A 20,403-nucleotide genomic window follows, 5' to 3' on the forward strand; every position below is an offset into this window, starting at 1 on the left:
TAAAAAAAGAAATGCATCACTGACTCTCCACAGCCCTGAGTTACACAACAAATAGCTCGGTAAAGATCACAGAAGAGTACGCCCTTCATTAACACATTAGCCGACAGGTGAAATGGAGGCCGAAGCAGCATTTCAACTGACCCTGAAGCAGTGTGTCAGAGGCTTTAATCGGTTGACTAGGACCATATTTAATATGCTACAGGAGTAAACGATTGCACATCACTTTCAGTAATACAACATTTCCTAGAAATGACATTTTACACTTTTTAAAAACATTTGTTCTCCTTTTCTTAGAAGCACCCAGTCGCTAAAAACAGCTAAAAAAAAATTATTAAAAAAAAGAAAAGCTTTGGCCGAGATTTAAAAGTCTTAAATATTATTCTGAATAATGCAGTCAGTGAAAAAATATCCCATCAGCAGGCGTGAACTAAACTCCCATCCAGACTCAGTGTTCCAGTTAGTCTTCTTTTCTTCCCTGTTTCCATTTAACAAGACTCGGCCTCCGTAGCACCTTCACTTCCTGTGTCCTCTTGGCTCACCAGAGTCTTCCTCTTGTGGTTCAGTGTGTGCACGTCTTCTCTGTGCTGTTGGGAGGAGTGAGGAACTGGCTGTTCTCCTCCTTTTGACTGACGTCCTAAAAGAAAAGACACAGGTTGAAAGTCAGAAACCAATGAAAGAGCGTTTATTAATATTTAATGAAGTATATATTATGGTTTTTTTGGGGCTGGAGCTTCGACGTTAAATGATTCAGCTCAATAACTAAATCGCTCCTAAATCCGTTTTGTTTTTCTTTCTCCATCCTCATGTCTACGCACAATGAAAGCAGATCACATTTTTTTAAATGTTTGGTTTTACACTTTAATAAGTGCAATTATAATCCATTTTACACTGAAGGTTTTCATATTGGTGAGTAAAATGTAACCAAATAAGGACCAGGGCTGGAACAATAGTGAAAAATATCCATCCTAGTTTAACTGAGCCAAAGGTCTCGCCTTGCAAAGTCTGACCAACAGACTAAAACGAGTCCTCACGTTACGATCATTTAAAACAGGAAATCGTCGTATTTAAAGTAGCTGAAAACTAGTTTTTGTTCCATTTGCTTGAAAAATGACTTCACAGAATCATAGTTTTAGCTCTTCCGGTAACTATGTTGATCAACCGATCAAAATTAAACTGTTATTGTTACCGACTTATTCAATCAAGAGCAGGGACTACTGTTTTGAGGACCTATTTTTAAACATTTTAGATGAAATCGAAATGAGGGCTGCGCTTACATTTGCTGATAACATTTATCTCTAGTTCCAAAGAGGGTCGAATGCACTTCGCAACATCCCAACAAGAAAAACAATACCAACCAGCATGGTCATGTACTGCGTGTGCGTCTGGACGTTGTGTCTGTCGTCTTCCTTTATTCCCACAAAATCCTTCAGCGGTGCTCTGCCGAACCAGTTCACCGACTCCACAAAGGGGCCCATCCAGTCGACACACAGCTGGACGGCGTCTCCCGGCAGACCTGAGTGCAGGAAGTCACACTGCGGTTAAGGCCGTGATGTTTTTGATACAGGGAAATATTTTACGGGTTTACTTCTCACAGTGCCAGAAATAAATATAGCGCCTCAGCTCACTCTGATCCAACTTTCATCCTGCTATCAGGCTCCAAAACGTTCCCATTTACAGTTCTATAAACGTAACAATCCCAAATCTTACCTGACACTTTCTCAGACGTTTCCCTTTGAATGAAATGGCTCAGGACGGCGGCAGCCAACACTCTATACTCAAAGTCCAGAGAGTTTATGTGGAGGATACACAGGTCTAAAAGCTGGACGAGGAAAGAATGAGATGAGATGCCACTGAGGTCATGACATCATGTTCTTACAACAGAATGAAACCCAACAGCACAGCCCCGACAGAAAAGGGTTTGTGAGACGTTACATTTTCACCATTTTTAAGTCGCTCAGAGACGGAGGTTTGCGTCAGCGTCCAGACACCTACCCGTGTCATCTGTACGTAAGCGTCCTGTGGAAACTGCGGCTCCAGCAGGTCAGAGTCGCCGCTCATCGACACCACCTGGAAGTAAAGCTTCAGCCACGAGACGGCCGTTTCGGGACAAAGGTTCCACCTCAACGCCTGTGTAACAAGCACAGACGTATTAGAATTATGCATAGAATCAAAGCAGGTTATGAAGAAGAAGAAGAATAATGAGACAAAACGTGGTCCTGCTTGTAATCGCGTTACCTTCAAAATGATCAACTCCATCTGAAGGATCTCGTCTTCGGAGTAGGTCCCTGCAGTCACGTAGGCCATCTGTGAGAGCTTCGGAGGACAGGCTTCCTACACGGTAACAAAAGAGCAGCTAGAACTATTAGAAATGTGTGCACTGCGGTCATCAGACTCATTAAATACCTCAGGATCAACGGGCCTGTTTAACACCCTATTCTAAATGACGGCTTCTCAACTGGCTGCGTTGCACCAAACAGGCAAAATGTGGAACGTCTACATGCAATTTGATTTTAGGTTCCCCCTCACAGTGCTGCGGTTACATTTAGTTTGAAGGATTTGTGGGAAGGGAAACCCGATTGTGTTCCTTACCTCCACCTTTGATGCTATGAAGAGACACGTTATCCCAATGAGCTGCAGCATGCCCCTCTCTATGTTGTCCTGCGTCAGCATGAAGCGGTCAAAGTAGTCCTGAGCCAGGTAGAACGTCTGCCGGTGGAGAGTGTAGGCCTCGCTCACCTGGCCAAACGACAATATAAAAGGATGTTGGTAAATCTGTTCTGATGGGGGATTTACAACATTGCGACTCTTAAAATAAAAATGAGAATCTGTGATGCAGTTGATGACGCACCTCAATTAACCAGTCGAGGAGTATTGATCTCATTCTGGGTTGTATTGACGGGTGTTCCTGCATGAAGCTCTTGCTGTGTCTGTAATTGTGCTCCCGGCCGACCATCTTCACCCACACGTCTTCAGGAGATCCCCATCTGTAACACACACACACACACACACACACACACAAATAGAGCCGCAACAATCAGCCACAAGAAAACACATCAGCAACTATTTGATCATTATTAAAGTCAGACATTAGACTGTCAGGAAGAGGATATCAGATAACAGCGAGTCACACCACGGCTGAATGATAAATACCCAAGATGAGGCAGAGGCGACGGCCGCACTAAAGAATCTGTGGAAGTGGGAGCTTCATCACAGTCGGCCCCGACTCTCTTCTCAGCAGTCTCGATGAGGACGGACGGCTTGGCGACACCTTTAAGTACCAGCTGGTTCTGGAACGGAGAGAAAACCGAATGCATGTATAAACAAAGAGCGATGGAGAGCACAGGACAGGGATTGTTGTTTTTTACGTTTTGGGGAGAGGGTGAGGGGCTCTTTGCGACATTATTCCATGATTGTTTTTTTGTTCATTCCAATGGTACTACTTGCACTTTGTTTTACTGTAAGAACACTGTGCACACATTTAAGTGATACATTTTGTGCCCTGAATACAAAAACGTACCCAACACGGCACATACACTCACTGCTTGCTCTATATGCACTCTCACATGCCCAAACATAACACTGTCCGTACTGTACTCATACATTACCCCCCCCACGGCTGTTTACTCTCTATATAATAGTCTACTGTTGGTACGACTCTGCTCTTTATATAGTTTATACTACAGCATGTTGTTGTCAGCACCTGTGCAGTGACAGTAAAGTTGAATCTAATCTAATTCGATCAATAAAAGAGAGACATACCTTCTCACACTGCAGCTTTGACAGGGGCTGGACCTTGTTTCTGTTGCTTTGCTGAAGAAAAAGAAAAAGCGTTGAATGTCAGACCTTGTAGAACATGATGGTCTGTATAGTGACTTATTAAAGCGGTATGCTCTTCAGTGAACGGGTTCCTTACCTTGGTCCCTCGGCCTCTCTGCCCTGGAGCATTTTCACATCTTCTCTGCAGGCGAACGCTGCAAAGACACCAAAGTGAAGTCAACAGGGAGCTAGAGATTTGACAACAATCAAGATTCAAACAACAAGTCACAGAGCAAGACAAAGAGGTCATTACCTTCGTCTAGACATGTTTGCTGCAGCTTCGGTCTGTAAAAAAAAACAAGAGAAACAAAGTCAGTGTTTGCCAACAACATAACCAGGAAGTTCTAACCCTCAGATGGAGAGGGTAGCAGCCAGCTGCAGCTATCTTTCACACAGCATACTTTCATTACAAACCACGCCCGATGAAAACACGAAAAACCGCATTGTTTCAGGGATTAGACCTCATCATACGCGCCAACATCATTAATGAGCGCGTAATATGAAGGCTCCACAGCCACCACGCGCGAAACAAAACGTTGCTGCTGAAAATTCAATCTAAGACACTTCATATCAACTCTAGGTATCTTCCTGTATATTTCTCAGGATCCTGCAGTTGTTTGAGATAAAACGACCGTGAACAGCACAAAGAGACGTGCAGCAAAAGCCCCCCAAAAAGCTTCAGCTGCTCCCTTCATGCAACAACACAAAGGCCCAGGGAGGACATCTTGTGCAAATTAAGTTACACTAATAAATATATGAATTCAACACTAACCAAAGACCAGACTATGATCATTTTTTTTTTAACAATTCATCCGTTGTTGTTTCTTTTGTCATTGCTGTGCAACGAAGTTAGTTTCATCGTGATTCAGAGGTAATCATGCGACTTTACCGACAGAAACCAGGAACAGACTGCAAAGAACTCGGAAACTAGTTTCTAATACTTGGTCTCAGATAGGAAGCTATTACCAGGATAAAGTTAACTATCTTTGATGCTAGCTTGCTAAACGCAACCACTCGGACTACAAGCTCGACAACGACCGACTTAACAAACATATCAGCAAAACAACAAACACACTACTGCTGCTTTGATTGAATCACACGGTTACACACCAGCAAACAAATTAGCTACTTGAGAATGATTCACAACTGTAGAGGTGAAACTACTGCGCTAAAGACACTATTTAAATCTACAGGCGCACTACCGTGATCAGCTTACCCTCCTCGGTTCCGAGCTCAAATTAAAATGATGTCCAGTTGGCGGTGGCGCCAACAAATGAGCGTTTGCGACACATTGCGCATGTGTACAAATACTCCCAACCCAAAACCATTCAACCGGAGGTTTAAAGAGGTTCGCCTTGAATTTATGGGCGAGAAGCTCTAAGTTAAGTGTTTGTATTATTTTCTTTTATCGTCTCTTTGCTTTAGTCTCAACCTCCTTAACGCATCGAGTGGAGTTTGTTCTTAAACTGTAACACTAAACCAGCAACTAACGCTACGTAAAGAAACCGTCCTTTCTTTAAGCCGACTGCTCATTGCCAAATCAGATGTTTGGTTTTAGTATTATTAAGTATTACTTTCAATAGAAAAGTTATAGAAAAATAACATCTTACATTCACTTCGTCCTTTTCTTTTTGTTTCTGTCAGTTGTATTTTCCGGTCGGCTGTGATGGGCGGAGCTACAGAACAGCACAGCCAATAGGAGAGCAAGTTGACTGGAGCGCGTGCGCCCGGACGAGGATGTAAACAAAGCAGGCAGCTGTCAGAGCTGTCAGTTAGGGAAGTCGAAACAGAGCTGCTCTCCTCAGTTACACTGCTTTTAAAACTGAATCATGTTTGTTATCAAAATTCACAACACCGACTTTAGATACCTTACATCTCCTCTGCAGAAATATATGCAAATATATTATTTTTTATTTAAAGATATGCATATAGATGCAAATATATTAATGCAGATACATGCTTTTTTCCAGAAAATATATACTGTTGTGGACATGCTGGACCTATTTATGTGTTTTTAGTGTGCCTAAAATCCAATGTGTTATAATTTTAAAGCAAATTAAATTGACTCTCAGTAATCATCAATCGTTCTAACTCATTGCTTTACCTACTTGGAGAATATCCCAGAGTGTATACAGTCTGCCATGTTTTGTCATTTAAATTCAACAAGAAATGTAAACCCGTCCGTTAACAGAGTAATCAGTTTTACTGTGACATGGTACTCAAAATTTTGGCTAAAAATGTGCACCACCACTGACTGGAAGTGTTGTCGCCCCCCTCTGGTCAAATGCAGTTTTAAGTCACCAGGTTTATAAAATAAGATTCAACTTTACTATAAAGAGTGCAAATATAAAAAGTGGAAGATAACAATATTGTGCAAATAACGTTCAAATCCGAAATGTATACAATATAATGCCATATATTATATACTTTATGTGAAACCTTTTGTCGCTCAAATTATTTATTTAAATTATTTAAGTAACATGATTCCCTGACTGTTTACATGACATCACGTATTATGCTGGAAATATAATTGACTTTATATTCATCATCAAACATACAGGAGAATATTTAGCATCATCAGAATGAATTACTTTTATGTCATATGATTAGCACCTACAAAAACATGTGTGCACCATAAATAATTTCAATATAACAATAAATACTACCCTCTGGTCCCTCTGAAGATAACTTAGCAGCACTATGTGCTTCTTGTGTAATACACTTCAGCATCATGAATGTGCTTGAGTCCTGATAATTTATCAGTGACAAAGCCACGGGCTTCACTTCCTGTAATGATGCACTGTGGTAAATGGGAAGTTCTGTCTATCAAATACAGAGGGAACACGAGAGGAAGCCGCACTTAGTGTCAACAGGCTCGGCATAAAAGAGACAATAGAAGCTGTTTCCCCCTCTCTGTCGACAACATGAAGCTGGTTTTAATTGTGCAACTGAGCTGTCTGTGTCAAGGTATTGTATACAGTTTCATACATTCATAAACTTGATCTGTAAATACTGTTAGTTCTGCTCTGAGGTATGGAGAGAAACCGTCTGTAAAAGAGATGTTAGATTTATTTTGGGTATATAAAGTTGCATTTATATTTAATGTGATTTTTCCGAATGTGTTAACACTAGCAGCACATAAACTATGTTACAATTTAAATGGGAGTCATAAACAACTGAAATATGTAGAATTAGTGTGGTCAGTGACGGAAAATTGTAGAGGCTGGTATTGTCTCTTTTTAAAAACTTTTTCTGATTTGTATGACGAGTTGCACTATACATTTGACATGGACAAATAAACACACTGCAAACTACACAAAACTGGCAAAGGTATTGTGAAGTTGGCTTTTCCTTATTCAGTGTATTTTAGAAGAAAAGCAGTAGCTTTTGTACATATCTTTGGTCCATTTATATTTGCTCTTATTTATTTTGTGTAGGTTTGAAGTCTATAAAAGCCTTAGATAATGTTTTGAAGTAAAATAAGAACAGAATTAGAGTTATTCGCATATTTCTTACATTGATTTTTAATTTTATTTTTCATATTTCACTTGTTAAATCCTAATTTTCAACCCTTTTTTATGACAGCCTTAGGAGCATGCTAAATTGTATTTCACTACACATACAGTTTATTTTGAAATTGCGCAAGCACAATTTCTAAAACTAGGGCCTTCTTTTTGTCAAAACTCTACACACAAAAACAGACATACAAAACAAAAACATCTTGCATCTCTTGGAAAAACTTCATTCAAAACTATATAAACACACAAAACTAAAAAAAAAAAGTTTTTTCCCCCACATGCCAAATGCACACTTATGTGCTAAGTATAAAACAAAACCATCCAGTCTTTGGCATTTTCATTTGTAGCACGCTGTAAATGCAATGTGTTTTTTTTATACTCATATACTCTGAACAGTATCAGACACAATTACTAACTAAAGATACTGTGCACTACATACAGTATATTGGAATTGCAGTCCTCTAACTCTTCTATTGATGTACACAACAAAGAGCAAACCCTGTATCGTATAGTGTTTTATACCTCTCATTTCAAAATGATCTAATTTTACAGACGTGCATTCTGGGTGCAGGTGATTGATAGCTGAGTGTTGTATTTCAGTGGCAGGGCATGTGTGTGTGACAAATAAACCTTTGAATCATTTGAACCTATTGGTGCTTCAGATTCAGTCACAGGGAGTGGAAAACATAAAGTTAAGTGTTGAAAGAAGAAGAAGAAGATAAATATGGAAGATCCCACACACCGGAGATAATATATTGGTGATCTGGTTTCAGACCTCTTACCATATTGCACTCCATCCACTTGCTGAAAGACAAAAGTCAGATATTTGTTCAAGCTGTTATTCATAAAAAGTCCTGTGGTAAACACATGTGGTGTGTAGCTAGTACAGGCTTGATGCTCACATTGATAATGACAGTGAAAGTTAATGAGTCTTTTCCCATCTTCATTTCAGCTTTGCAAAACTCATCCACTCAAACAGACCCTACTGATGTCCAGGTGACAGCAGAGGGAGATAATACAAGAGGGAGAACACAAGAGGAAAACAACAGTAAGCTACATGTTTCTGTCTCTCTGTATCTCTGACACAAACAAACAAACACAGGTATAAAATAATTGTTTGTACCACTTTTCTGTCCAGAACCAAAATAAACACTTATTCACATAGAGAATATGAATATTCTTGCTCTTATTATCACAGGATGTGGGTTGACCTGCTTGTGAAACGCATCATGTCGGTGAACTTTGCAGATGCAAATCAAACTGGGGGGGGGGTGTAGCAAAGGAGTCTCTCCCACGCAGACAACTCTGCAAGCGAGCTTTGCTACTGGTGGTTGCTGTGCATCTGCACACCCTCAGTCACACATTTTTGTGGCAGAAACATTTCAGTCCAATACACTTTACATTCAGAGTCAAGAACAACACGGAATTCCTGTCTGGTAATTCGAGTTCTCTGTTTAAGTAGCCGGGCAGGCCGCGCGTGCTTTATGCGCATGGTAGTTAGTGCATGCCCCACGGCCTACCCCACTGGCTGGTTTCGGGGCGGCCACTTTGCACTGGTCTCACACGGCGGTTACAGATGATAAAGAAGCGATAAAGCCGTCCCAACCGGCTCCAACCCGACGGCGTCGCGGAAGCATAGCAGCCACCCTCCGGTTCCCCCTCAAGTAAAACACTGTTAGCTCTGCCAGCACTTTGCCTTTGTTAGCACTGTTAGCAACGTTAGCTGTTAGCCACCTGCTCAGCCCTTGCCAAATTTAGAGCCGTTGAGAGATTTAAAGATTACAATAAATATGAAGGTAAGTGTGACAGTAAAAATAAAAAAACACAATACATTTTTTTTGGCATTTTAATTTCATTCATATTGTGTCGTTGACAGTAGGATTGTGTGGGGGAGAGAGAGGGCTATGTAAGCTAGGTTCTGGCCAGAATCACACCAGCGCCATTGTTGGTGAGGCCTGTGTGTCAACCACTAAGCCACCAGAAAATAATATAAAATGTTGTAAATGAGAATCACATTTGGAAAGTCTCACTCACAAATTGTTGCTAAATGAATGCAGATAGTATTAAACAGTATGTTTGAAATAGCCAGGTTCATTACAACCTTATACCATTAAGTAAATGGGCCAAAAGTACTCAGGCACATAGACAATATTACATTTTCAAATTGTGAATAGTTTATAGAAGATTTAGATGTTTCATTACTGTCAGTAAAAGGAAATGGTAGAAATGTAGCTATTTATCTATAAGCAATTAACATAATACATTTTACACGGAAAAATAAACCTGCTGCTACTGAGAGCGTAGGATTATTTTATATTCATAAACCCTAGCAACAGTATTGTAGATTTGGCAATGTGTTTCAAAGGAAATACTTCCAGTCGTCTTTGATTTTAAGTTTTAATGTGAATAATTTTCATTTGGAAAACCCTTTTTTCCAATAACAAATACCTTCAAGTTACATACACAGATGTTGCGGAAGTTAAAACTAATTTCAAAGATTAGAATGTAGAGAATTAGATCGTGGTGGGCTCAGGATGTGGTCTCCTTTCACCCACACTGCTCTGATCCACGAGCATAAACTCGAAATAATTGACATTTGGTCAAATGGTTGCTCTTTAAACGAGAAACTTCTCAATCAGTTCATATGGTTCAATGGGTTTAATGTGGTGTGTTGGGTGGCCTGTGTAGAGGTCACTACCAGTGAAAGTAACTACCCGGCCAATCCTGCATACACCATCCTGGTGCTGGAATAACAAGAACACCAAACGTGTATTAATCCACAGTTGAAAATAGTCCCCAACAAATGCACTATTTCCTCCTGTTTGAGTAAAGTTTTCGAAAAAAATACAGTGCCCAGCTGTTTTGGGAAATAACTAAGCTTTTAAAGAAACACAACGATATATTTGTGACACATAGTTGAAGATTTTACGTCTGTAGAAGACAGACAGAGGAGGGAAGTCTGAAAGTATTGAGAAACTGACAATAAGAGAACAATAATTTATACTTTTGAGTTTTACTGGAATAATCACCACATAAGTCATTTTGTGTTTCTGCTTGTGTGTGTCTTCAGTTGACCCTTACATTCACAAACTTGCTGGTAAATGCCGCTTCACGCTGAGGATGCGTGGAAACAGAAGCAGTGATGTGGCGGCATTGCCAGCGGACTCTACAGATGTGCTCGTTGAACAGATGTGTCAGGATCTCGACTGCGGCAGCGTCTATTATGTGAACAAAACTAAATCACCTTCCAATGCCACCTGCTTTCACGACTGTTTGTACCAAGATGGTCGTTTGCAGAACTGTTCACAGAGTGTAGGCGGTAACTGCAACGTGATTGCTGAAGCAATTTGTGGTAAGGTTTTTGTAATTTATATTTTTTATTTAATAGTATATCTTATGCAGATTATAGGATTGTGATCAAAATAAATCTTGATTTTTATTTTCCATTATAAAAAAACATTGTTACATTTACTTGTGAATTCAGCTATGTAGGCCTATTTTTAATTTCTTTGTAATTGTTTTGTCCACTATACTTCTGTTAATGTATGTTTCAGATTTTTGGCAAACATAACCACCTGTTACACATTACTTTACTTTTATACTCCACCATATTTTGGAAGCCAATATTCTACTTTTTACTTCACTACATTTATTTAATACAAATTAATACAAAATATAAATCAACTAATAAATGATGATGTAATATTTTGTATTACAGTACACAACAGCAGTGTTGTAGTCAAGCCCACCCAACCCGAGACCAAGACCAGACCAGTGCTAGTCCCACACTGCATGGCACACTTATGATCAGATATGGAACATGCAGAAGCACTCCTCAAATCCATCTGAAAGATCAACATTTCCATGAAAACACCCGTTCAAAACAAATGAACATTTCTCTTCATTCACCTCTTTTATTGACGCACTGTATATGTATCAGTGTGCCATGATAAATGTTTTGCTAAAATAAATCAAAAGGCATTGCAGAGGTACATTTTATGTGTGGGAATTCTCCTTTGTTTTCAATGGACAATCATAGTTATCAGTTATTAATCAGACAATGCACGAGCATTTTTGTGATATCTCTCCATATGTGGCCTTTTTATAAATAACATCCTGAGACCGAGACATGACCGGGCAATAATGCGGTCGATTCCGAGATGATGCCTTTAAAAAAGTGTCTTGAGACACTGACATACAGTATATCAAAATACAAAGGATACACCCCACCTGTCATGGTCAACGATTAATTTGTTATAGTTTTTTCCTGTTTTAGTTTGAAAGTTCTCTCTTCTTGTGTCTTGTTTCAGTTCCTGCATTTGTTTGTTTCTGTCTGTGTGAGTCTCTGCTCCGCCCTGATGAGATTCAGCTGTCGCTCGTCAGCCAGTATCGCATATCGGGCGGATACTGGCTCAAATAGCTGGATCGAATGTCAGTGACAATGGGTCTGATCTATTCAATTCAATTCTATATGTATATACTATATACATAATATGCTGGAACTACTGAGATCTACACATGAAAGGAGGGCGATAACGAGGGCCAGGTGACAGCAGGGCTGACGAGCAACAGGTGAAACTCATTAGGGGGGGGCAGACAGTCCACAGTCAGGTGGAAACAAACAAAGGCAGGAAGTGAAACATGACAAGAGGAAAGGATTTTCAACTAAAACAGGAAACTAACTATATCAAAAACCTTAGGACCATGACACCACCTTTACCTGTGATGCTTACACATTAATGCATCACTAATTATAATCAATATATAGCATAACACTGTATATAATTAAAATAATTGGACCGTTCTGCATAGTGATTACTTTTACTTTTGGTATAGCGTATGTACTTTCACTTTAGTAAGATTTTGATTAGATGACTTTTACTTGCATTACTACAGCTTTCTTTATTCTGTACTTTTACTTTACTTTTACTGCTAAGAAAAAGATCTGGCACTACTTCTTTCACCACTGCAAAAGAGTGTGTACTTATGTGTGCATATAGGGATAAGACCCCCTAGACATTATAACATAAACAGGCTAAATAAATAAAGCCTCTCTAGGTTATCAGTCCAGTCAGATGCTATTCTAATGCAAGTAGTGATCTATCTATTTTGTATTGATTCTTGCATTGATTATGCTACTAATGGCTCTTTAATATGCACTGATAAAAGATAGATAAATGTACTTATTTGCAAGAATTTTAATTCAGTCTCTCTTCTTTTGTTCAATTGCTTTAAATCTTGTCAAATAAACTGCCATACAACTATTTCCCAGGCTACCTCAGCCCTTCATCATAAACAGTGGCAGAAGTTGACAGCATGATCTTGTCCTCCTTTAGGCCACCAGGCTGTGCGGCTGGCAGGAGGGGAAGACCGCTGTGCTGGGCGGGTGGAGCTGTGGAGAGACGGGAGGTGGGGCACCGTGTGCGATGACCAGTGGGACCTGCGAGACGCCGACGTGGTGTGCGGCCAGCTCGGCTGCGGTTACGCCCTCAGTGTGACGGGACAGGGCGGCTCCTTCCCCCCGGGCAGAGGACCGGTCCATCTGGACGAGCTGAACTGTACCGGTAGAGAGGAGAACCTGTGGGCCTGTCCGGCCGCACAGGACGACCCCGACTGCGGACACAAAGAGGACGCTGGGGTCGTATGCTCAGGTCCAGTTCAAAAATCATTCTCATCCAGAAAGATAAAATGATAATGAGAAAGTTACTAGCTTCCTGTGGTTGAACGCTTCAAGGTTGACCTTGAATGGAAACTTTAAAAAGTCACTGATCACAAAGAACATTGATAAAATCCCCAAAGAACAAATATCAAGGACATGGCCTCAGTGTCCTCAATGACGAAGTCTAATAGTTTGTGTCTCTGCAGAGATGAGAGCAGTCAGACTGACTGGAGGTCTGGACCGTTGCTCTGGTAAAGTGGAGGTCCACCGCAATGGCAGCTGGGGTGCTGTGTGTGATAACTGCTGGCACAAGAACATGGCCTCCATGGTGTGCTCCATGCTGCGGTGCGGTGCCGAGCCGCACAAGTTCTCCCAATTTGTTCCTTCTCTCGCCCTCAACGACGGGGCGCTGTGGTACTATCAATGCCATCCAAACACGCAGAGTCTGTGGCAGTGCGCGGAGTTCGTCAACAAAACGCACCTGTGCAAGTCCTCAAAGGCATCCGGGGTCATCTGTAATGGTGAGTGACGCAGTGTTTGTTCATTAAGTATGTTTTCTCCAACATCAACAATAATACAGGTTTTGCTGAATCAGCTTCGTATAAAGCAGCAAGACCTGACGTCTTGGCTCAGACACAGTAACACACAGAGAACGGCAGATGTGAAAGTGCCAGGTTTGCCTGAAACATTACATTTATCATTTACTTTTCTGCTTGTTTAAACTATTCAAAACAGGAATAAAAAGCAGCTGTAAACATGTATTTTATTCATTTAATACAAATCATTTCCTTTTGTAACCAGCCAATTTTGAGCTCTTGTATAAAATGATATTCTCATTTAATTATTTGACTTTTTTGTCAATAAATAAATTGCTGGTGATTTACAGATGCCTCTTAAATTATGTTTTCATCAAAGCTAAATACCAAGATTGACACATTTATGGTGTAAAATCCAAGTTTAATTTTGCTATAATGAAAGAACTTTTAAAAAACCCACTTCTTTTGAAGTTTTATAGAGTAGAGTCATGGTCAGATAATTGTCAGACAACAGTTTCCTTCACATTTAGTCAGCTTTCTTTAAAACAAATCTTTAATGGTACAATATTTTATTCCCAACGTCAGTGTCCCTGTATGTTCTGACTTGCTGTTCAGTATTTACAGAATCATATCATTCTAATAGAACTATGTAAATTCATGTTGAGCTCATTCTGCGTATGTAAATAAAACAGGTGAATCATTTCTTCTCTTAATTTGTCAGCTCACATCCAGATAGCGTTGAACTTAAAATATAATATTGTTGTCCTGCAGGTTCCCTCGGGTTTCCTGCAGCCACCACAGCGACCACAGCCGCCACAACTAATGCGACTGTATTGACCAGATGGACGACTGGTAAATATTTTAGCTTTTTATCTTATTTAAAATAGACAGATGTCACATGATGTTAATAAATGTTACTTAAAATATGCTTTCACCTATTTAGGAAGGTAAGTAGGACAACGCAACATGTCTCAGTGTGGCGTTCAGTCAAACACTTATTACAACCAACCATGTGACTCTTAAATAAACCACCAGAAAGAACAAGAATGATGTGCATTTTCTTTTCTTTTCTTTGTGTTCGTGCCAAAAGCAGCAACCTCAGTCGCTGGTGCTGAAGGCTTCCACTTACGGTTTCCAGAGCTCATCAGCGCCATCGCTCTGGCTCTTCTTCTCCTCGTGGTTCTCGTCACAAACTCGGTGCTGTGCTGCCATTACAGAAGACGACACGGTCGGTTCTCCTCTCTTCAGTCTGCGCTACAGCGTTACTACTCGTTACTACAGTCGCGGTGTGATTTTTAATTTCTCTACACGTGATTTACAATCATTCCTAGAATGTCAAGGATAAGTTTTGAACTAAATCAGTGAAATCATATACTGGTTTTGATTATTATGTGGCCTCAGTTCCAGATATCTTGTTGTCTTCATGAGATGGAAGTAAATTAAAAATAGGTTGCACAACGTTTCTTCAGTATACTTTCTAATGCTACAGACATTTTGACCTTCATTTCCTTCATTTGGGTGATAGAAGAGTTTTTTTCTTCAATCTTTTTTTTATTTGTATTTGAACACATTTATATATATATATATATATATATATATATATATTTATAGCATTATATATATATAAACAAAATTAGCAGTTTATTGGCTTTTCTGTGGGAAAAAAAACACAGATACAGATGCAGACTATTTATTCAAAGAAGAGTATTTCTTTTTCTTAAAAAAAGTCTGAGAGGATCCTAAATCTCAACGACAACAACAGACCGTATTCAAGTTTTTCAAAGCACAGCACATCTAATTTGAACCCATCTCTTCAGTATTCTTATGAGCCGACAGCATGAGTTAGATAAGCCAATAATCATCTTCATCCTTGGTTACTGGGTCCACAGCTATCTTGCTCCAGCAGATTCGCAACAGCTCCCGACCGACCTCCGAACATCCTCACAAAAGCTACCAAGGCGCCGTCGACCTCATTAAGGTCACTCCCATCCCACTGCAGACAGAAGGTCAGTGGCTGAACATTTGATAAATATGACCAATAAAAAGACTATCCCTGGGATACTAACGCAACTTAGACTTGTCTTTCTTAATACCGTTCATATATATGTATTTATATAGATGCATCGTAGTGAGAAAGTTGCAGAATTGTGCAGCGTTTACAAAGAATGAAGTCATTTCACCAAGTCGTCTTTTTTTTTGTGTTTGTCTCAAAAAGTCCCCTCCAATCCCAGGTATTTTTGGACCCAGCTTAGTAGCGTTGACAGCACGTCAGTAGATACAGACTATGAGCAGTATGAGTCAAGCAATGAGCCGTCTGTCCCTTTATCAACCTTTCGGAGTGAGATACTTTCTTTTATTTCCTTTTTGTATTCATCCCTGTGTTTCTCTGTCTTTGCCTCTGTTAAGATGTTCTCTCGCTGTGTTGCTACATTTTGCAGTTGAAGCTGCTCTGCCCTGCGTGTGTGTGCGTGTGTGTGTGTGTGTGTGTGTGTGCGTGCGTGTGTGTGTGTGTGTGTTTGTGTGCAGTCTTTGCAGATCAATGTTTGCACCGATTGTTTGCAGGATGGCTTGTGATTGAAACGTGTGCATCGTTTGGTCTCCAGATTCTCAGAGGTACAGAGTCGACGTGAACCCTTTGATGAGGCCCTCAGGTCTCGACAGCCTCTGCGAGGAACGTGAGTCACTGTTTGCAACACTTTGCAGATCTCAAATACACACAGTGATACGCGATCATCAGTAGGGAAGAGGATGGCTCAAACATTTAGACACGGAGAGGGAGTTTTCATAATGACTGCGACTTTCTGAACACATTATTAGTGTTTTTTTATTTTTATGTATTATGTACATAATTTATATTTCACATAGTCCTTTATTTACATTTTTCCTATATTTCTTTATGCTTATATATGATAGTAATAGTAACCAACTTTCCCCTCAGGATAAATGATTTGTTTATGAACCTGATTTTAGTTAAATTTAACCTTTTATTTAACAGGAAATCAAAGAAATATTTTGAGTTGATATTGTTTTGTTTAGTTTTTTATAACACACACCAAAATATTTACAAACACACACACAAAGAAAAGAAGTAACAATTTAATGATGCCACACAGATTTAACTATAGCAAATGCAGTAGTAGTCATTATACAAAATGTAGATTTTTAATAAAATAATTAGTAAATTAATCCATCTCTCTTTCTTTTTCTTCAAATAAAAAGTATTTATACCTGTTTTCAAAAGTTGTAACAGGTCCTAACTTTGTCTCACATTATCTGGGGAGCTGTTTCAACTGTGCCTTAGTATATCTATTTTATACTTATGGACTCCAATAAGCTCAAAGTCCTGTTAATATGTCAGTGTCGGACAATTTAAGCATTTAAACACATGACTTGCTGCCCGATACTGAACCCTGTTAGCAACGTTTAACCATTTTAATGTTTGAAATAATTAAATGTGTTCTTTGTATTGTAATCAAAAATGTAGCATGGCAATCTGTACATGGACCTGTTGCTACTTAGAAAGCTCATGGTTTTCATTGATTGATTGAAAAATATATGGCGTATATGAAAAGTCAATAAATGTACGGCCTCGATGTTTGTACAATATTTGTCAAAAGGATAAAACACAATGAAGCCCAAAAGCTTATTTCTATTGAGGTCCTTCTGACCTTGGTAATTAATGCCATTTCATAGCCATACACAACAACCATAAAGAAAGTTTTTGTTTCTGTTTTAGTCAGAACAAATTAAACCTCTGGGCATTTTTTTAACCATAGAGCAAAATTATCCCTTTCAATCATTTTATTTTTTTAATTATTATTATTAGTGTTATATTCAAATTTTTATTTTCCAGCTCCTGAATCCACAGAGGAAGCGGTGGGAGTCTTTACAGGCTGCAATGGCGGCCCCGCAGAGGCTACATATGCCAGAGTGTCAAAGATCTCAGTGGACTCATTCGACACCTCCAGCACCTCCTCTGGGGAATGCTACGAAAACACAGACAACGGCTACGTCCTGGTCACCCCAGGTCAGTCCCCTTCATGCTTCCCTTCAACTAAGTTACCATAAAAAACAACTAAGGGACTGTGTTCAACATTCTAAATAGTGGCTAGAATATTCACACCTTTATTATGTCTGCCATTCATGTCACACTTCCACTTCATATGTGTGTGTTGGCAGCTGTTTATGATATCATATTAAAGGACTAGTGGCTTTGAGTGGCATTGAGATGAGATGATCTATACCACCCTCATGTCTGTATGCTAAATATGAAGCTACAGCCAGCAGGTGTATTTTGTTAACTATGGACAGAACCAGGCCAGCTGTTTCCCCCTGTTTACATATACAGCATATGTTTATATATATATAGATTACTATACGCTACGCTACATGCTAAGCTGAGCTAACTGGCGGCTAACTGTTGCTTCATATTTGCCATACATGACATGAGGTCCGTACCAGTCATCTCTTGTAACTCTTCGCTAGAAAGTTAATTAACTGAACTATTCCTTCAAGATTTACATTACGACTACTAGTCATTCTGTATTGATACTAATTTAGCTTTTTAATATAAGATTCATCTTTTTTTGTACAGTCCCTCCCTAAACTAAATCTGTGGGTGTTTGCAGCTTAGAGTCAAGAAAAACACACCCGTGACTTAGAGGGGGGATATGAAAGTAGAAAGCCGACCTGAAACTGTCTCAAAAGCTCTCGCAAGATAGATGTCACAAGACAGAAGATTTATCCCCTGTGCTCTCACAAATGACAGATTCAGGACCTGCCCAGTCATCTGTCGTCAACGATGCCTTTGACCCTTCAAAGCTCGTCTACAGCAAAGTTCAACTTGACCCCGGGCAAACGACCAACCTGCAGAGTTCAAGTAAATGTCACCAAACACATATTACGCTTGTGTGAAAATGAGATCTGTAACATTTGCTGATCGCTGTTATTGCGTAATCATTAGGTGACGAAGACGACGGCCCCGTCTACTCTCCCGTGAGCCCCGACCAAGACTCTTCATCTGAGGACGACTACGACGACGTCGGCGCGCCACCGTAACCAGAGGAGGTAAATCAGAGACTAGAGAGTGTGGGACTGGAGCTCAGAACTGCACAGAGAGGAAACGTGTACTATAAGAGCCTATTTGGAGGGAGGAAACCCAACGACTCACTACGGTTTCCTGTGAACCGCATTAAGACGTTTAATGTACAGCTGTTGAGACTCGACGTGTGATTGACCCGCTGCAGGTATCACAAAAACATATTGGTGCCTTTTTGGCCAGTCGGACAGTAGCACAAACTGTTTTGAACGCCCTTAAATGGTGCATTCAATGATGCTCAGACATCTCACAGTCAGATGCCATTGACAGTTGGCTATGAAAGGCATTTTTGTCCTAAATCTAACCCTGGAGAAAAAAATGAGAAGCAAATTTGAATGTTGTGAAGAAGGATGATGTGTGATTTGCATTGAAAAGTTCTTGCTTTCAGATGCATTTCCATGCAAATATAATTTAACAAAAACAAATTCTACAAAATGTTCACTGTGACGGACCAATGAAATCAAACTGAGAATTTAAGACATATTGAGCTATTCTGTGAATGTAGCGGCAACTGTAACATATGTATGGTTTTTATTTTGTAATATTTAACTAATGTGTTGTGTATGTAATAACTAGTATGTGTTCAATCAATGTGCTAATGTTTGCTTTGTATTTTCCTGTAGAGATCAGTACATTCAAACTATAGAGTTCCTCCATGATCTCTAGAACTGTGATGTGCACTACATGGCCAAAAGTACGCGGACATCCGAACATTACACCCATATGTGATTGTTGAACATGTCATTCTAAAACTATGGGCTTTATTCTGCTGCTGCAACAGCCTCCACTCTTCTAGGGAGGTTTACTACGAGCTTTTAGAACCTGGCTGCAGGAATTTGATCCCAATCAGCATCCAGCACCAAGAGCATTCATGTTGAAAAAGGTCAAAAGTCGTCTCCAAAAGCACACTATCGTCTCAAGAATATACAACTGTTTGCAGTTGTATTAACATTTCCCAACAACTACAATAAATGCACACAACAGTAAGTGTCCTCACACTTTTGGCCATATAGTGTGTTCAAATAATGTTTGCAACACATCATCCGGGTAAAAGTGCGATCAAACTATTGAGTCCTACCACAAGGTGGCGCTATGAGCTTGTAGGTTTTTTGTTTTTTTTTCTGACTGGAGCAAAGCCCTTTCATATAAACTACAAACACAAACAAACTTGTAATGCCATCAAATATCTGCCAAATAAATGTTATCCAGGCTGTAACACTTTTATTCAAATACATATTCATGCAAAGCGAGGGAGAAGTCGAAAACAACGCTCTGTGAAAAAGGTTTCTGAAGGGGAACTCTGGATCCTGATCAGGGGCCAACATAAACCGTCAGTGCGGTTTGAAACCAGACCTGGCACGGCTCTTCTCGGTCCATTACGTCTGCAGCAGCTGCAGAGCATCAACGCTTCCCCCTGATCCAAAGTGATGCCTTGAATCAAAGTGATGTCTTGTTTTGTCGAAGCAAATATGACAAACTGCTCTCGAAAGCACCTGTGAAACTTTTAATAGGGGGGCGGCGGCGATGAATGCAACCGATGAGCATTGGATTAGCTCGGCTAACGTGATAATCAGGGAGTGATGATGCATCAGGCTGATAACCCAGCAGAATTGGGTGTTTTTTGACTGGAAGGTATTTGGCACAGGAGGACGAGAGTGTGTGTCGGGGTGTGCGGAGGGGGGAGGATGGGCGGAGGAAAGGAGGAGGTGGACGGAGAAGTCGGCAGAGATAACACGTGTCTGAGAGAACCGTATATTGCACTCAAATTTAGTCCAG

The 20,403-nt window shown here is 40.0% G+C and overlaps 2 protein-coding genes across 2 annotated transcripts; one reads left to right on the forward strand and one right to left on the reverse strand.

Annotated features, from left to right (window-relative positions):
* Positions 1–128: 128 nt before the first annotated feature.
* On the reverse strand, positions 129–4,195 carry LOC306707872 (G1/S-specific cyclin-E2-like). The gene is made up of 11 exons (XM_079175514.1): positions 4,070–4,195; positions 3,914–3,971; positions 3,760–3,810; positions 3,151–3,287; positions 2,849–2,984; positions 2,590–2,736; positions 2,236–2,331; positions 1,993–2,127; positions 1,708–1,819; positions 1,356–1,513; positions 129–634 (listed from the first exon to the last, which is right to left on the reverse strand). Exons 1-11 carry the CDS (start codon positions 4,081–4,083, stop codon positions 560–562), a joined length of 1,119 nt encoding a protein of 372 aa, XP_079031640.1. The 5' UTR covers positions 4,084–4,195; the 3' UTR covers positions 129–559.
* Positions 4,196–6,693: 2,498 nt separating this feature from the next.
* On the forward strand, positions 6,694–19,838 carry LOC306708382 (T-cell differentiation antigen CD6-like). Its single transcript, XM_079176215.1, has 13 exons — positions 6,694–6,783; positions 8,287–8,382; positions 10,405–10,686; positions 12,671–12,985; positions 13,200–13,514; positions 14,301–14,381; positions 14,620–14,757; positions 15,419–15,539; positions 15,701–15,867; positions 16,133–16,204; positions 17,383–17,556; positions 18,298–18,408; positions 18,493–19,838. Exons 1-13 carry the CDS (start codon positions 6,741–6,743, stop codon positions 18,585–18,587), a joined length of 2,010 nt encoding a protein of 669 aa, XP_079032341.1. The 5' UTR covers positions 6,694–6,740; the 3' UTR covers positions 18,588–19,838.
* The last annotated feature ends 565 nt before the right edge of the window (positions 19,839–20,403 follow it).

Source organism: Pholis gunnellus (genome assembly GCF_910591455.1).
Source record: "Pholis gunnellus genome assembly, chromosome: 16".
Classification (NCBI taxonomy): Eukaryota; Metazoa; Chordata; class Actinopteri; order Perciformes; family Pholidae; genus Pholis; species Pholis gunnellus.